General features: G+C 37.6%; 1 protein-coding gene across 1 annotated transcript; it reads left to right on the forward strand.

The window, feature by feature from the left end:
• The first annotated feature begins 340 nt into the window (after positions 1-340).
• Positions 341-1,309, forward strand: LOC148534839 (taste receptor type 2 member 4-like). Its single transcript, XM_088465699.1, has one exon. The coding sequence runs from the start codon at positions 341-343 to the stop codon at positions 1,307-1,309; it is 969 nt and encodes a 322-aa protein (XP_088321825.1).
• Positions 1,310-1,946: the final 637 nt, after the last annotated feature.

The raw sequence follows: 1,946 nt of genomic DNA on the forward strand, positions 1-1,946 counted from the left end.
CCGGCTCTGAATCAGGCCCTTAGTTCAATATCTTTAATATATTTCATAAACATCATGAACTTTTGACAACGTAAATAAGAATCCGAGTTTCAGGAATATCTTAGATGGTTTAAAGGTAACTTAATTACTCATCGCGTTCAAATGTAATGATGGCACTGAATGAGCTATTTGTAATTTGGTAGCCAAATGTCATGTTAAACATAAAGTAAACAGTCCTATATTTATTAATAAATCAATCTCAGGTCATGTCACACCGCAGACAGTCTGCACAATGAACCAGATGGATGGTTATGTAGGAATCAGGTGCTCTGACAATACTGCATCATTTTGTAAAGAAAATATGAATTTTGCAACTTTCATCTTGATAATAACTGTCAGCTCTTCTCTAGTATTTACCGGATTTCTTCTCAATGCATTTATTGTGATACAAATCCTTCTTTGGTGGCTGAAGGGACAAACTCTTCAAACCATTGACATTATCGTGACCAGCCTGGGAGTGGTGAGGATCATTCTTCTAGTGGGTTTTCTTAGGATTACTGTTGTGGCGATTGCTACTCATTCAATCATTTCAAAATATAACTATTCTGAATATTATGTCACTGTAATGACATTTGTGCAGTTCTGCAGCCTGTGGTGGGGCACCGTGCTCTGCGTCTTCTACTGCGCGAAGATCACAAACTACAGCAACAGATTATTCATGAGACTTAAGATGAACATCTCCAGGATGGTCCCCTGGCTGCTCCTGACCTCACTGCTGGTGTCTTTTCTTTCCAGCCTGCCCAACATAAGGCTCATGTACCCAGTACTCTACATGAATTCTACCCTGGACAGTAACAGCTCTAGCAATGGAAATGTGACTCTGGACACACATTTGAGAAATACATTTATCATCTTTTTCACAGGATCCCTCGTACCGTTCCTCATATTCTGTGCTGCTGTTTGTCTTCTGATTGTATCGCTCCTGAAACACACCAGGAATATGAGCAGCAAAGATTCAGGATTCACTAATATCCAACTAGACGCTCACATAAGTGTAATTAGAAATATGGTCTCTTTTCTGTTCTTTTATACTTTATATTTTATAAGTTCAAACATGATCAGTTTATGCTACCAATCAGAAGATTCAGCCTGTGTATCATTGGGCTTTATTTGTACATCTTCCTACCCAAGCCTGCACTCTATTATATTAATAGCCAGCAACGCCAGACTGAAGCCCTGTCTTCTTACTGCTCTGCGCTGTGCAGGAACCAGAATCCACATGACCAAATGTAATAATTCAGCCTGTACTGTTTCATATATTGTCTATTAGCTGCAGAGTAATTGTAGTCTATAATATCACTTTAAGTTTAACAACAGCTATAGTGTAACTTAATTATTTGTGTTTGATTTATTTGAATTTGGTTTCTACATAAAACAGAATAGGGTGCAGTAATTCCTGTGCCGCTTACTATATCTGTAAATACACCGAATCAATATATAAATCTTTTTGTTACTGTCATTAATATGATTATTTTTCCTAATATGAACAATGCAAATAAGCAGGAACAGCTGAGGAATAAGTGACAGTAATTTTTACATTTCTTTACTTTCATGGAAACAAGTTCTTTAAAGAACCACAAGGAAATCTCCAAATTCGCCTCATTTCAAGTTCAGTTGTTGCCAATTGTTTTTTTATTTAAATGATATTAGTCAAATTTCTACTATTACATTCTGTATGGTAAAGGAATATAGATTCTGATTCAAAACGGAATGCAATTGTGATCGCAGCTGTATAATCTCACGCAATTCAGCTGCGCAAATATGCTAACATCAGCCACAGCTCAGCCAGCATAGAGACACCAACTGCTGCTATCTCACATCAGTAACACCTGACTGTCCTGTGTATACATCTGTAACATCAGCCACAGCTCAGCCAGCATAGAGACACCCACTACTGCTATCTCACA

Source organism: Taudactylus pleione, unplaced genomic scaffold (genome assembly GCF_031769625.1).
Source record: "Taudactylus pleione unplaced genomic scaffold, aTauple2 ptg000063l, whole genome shotgun sequence".
NCBI lineage: Eukaryota > Metazoa > Chordata > Amphibia > Anura > Myobatrachidae > Taudactylus > Taudactylus pleione.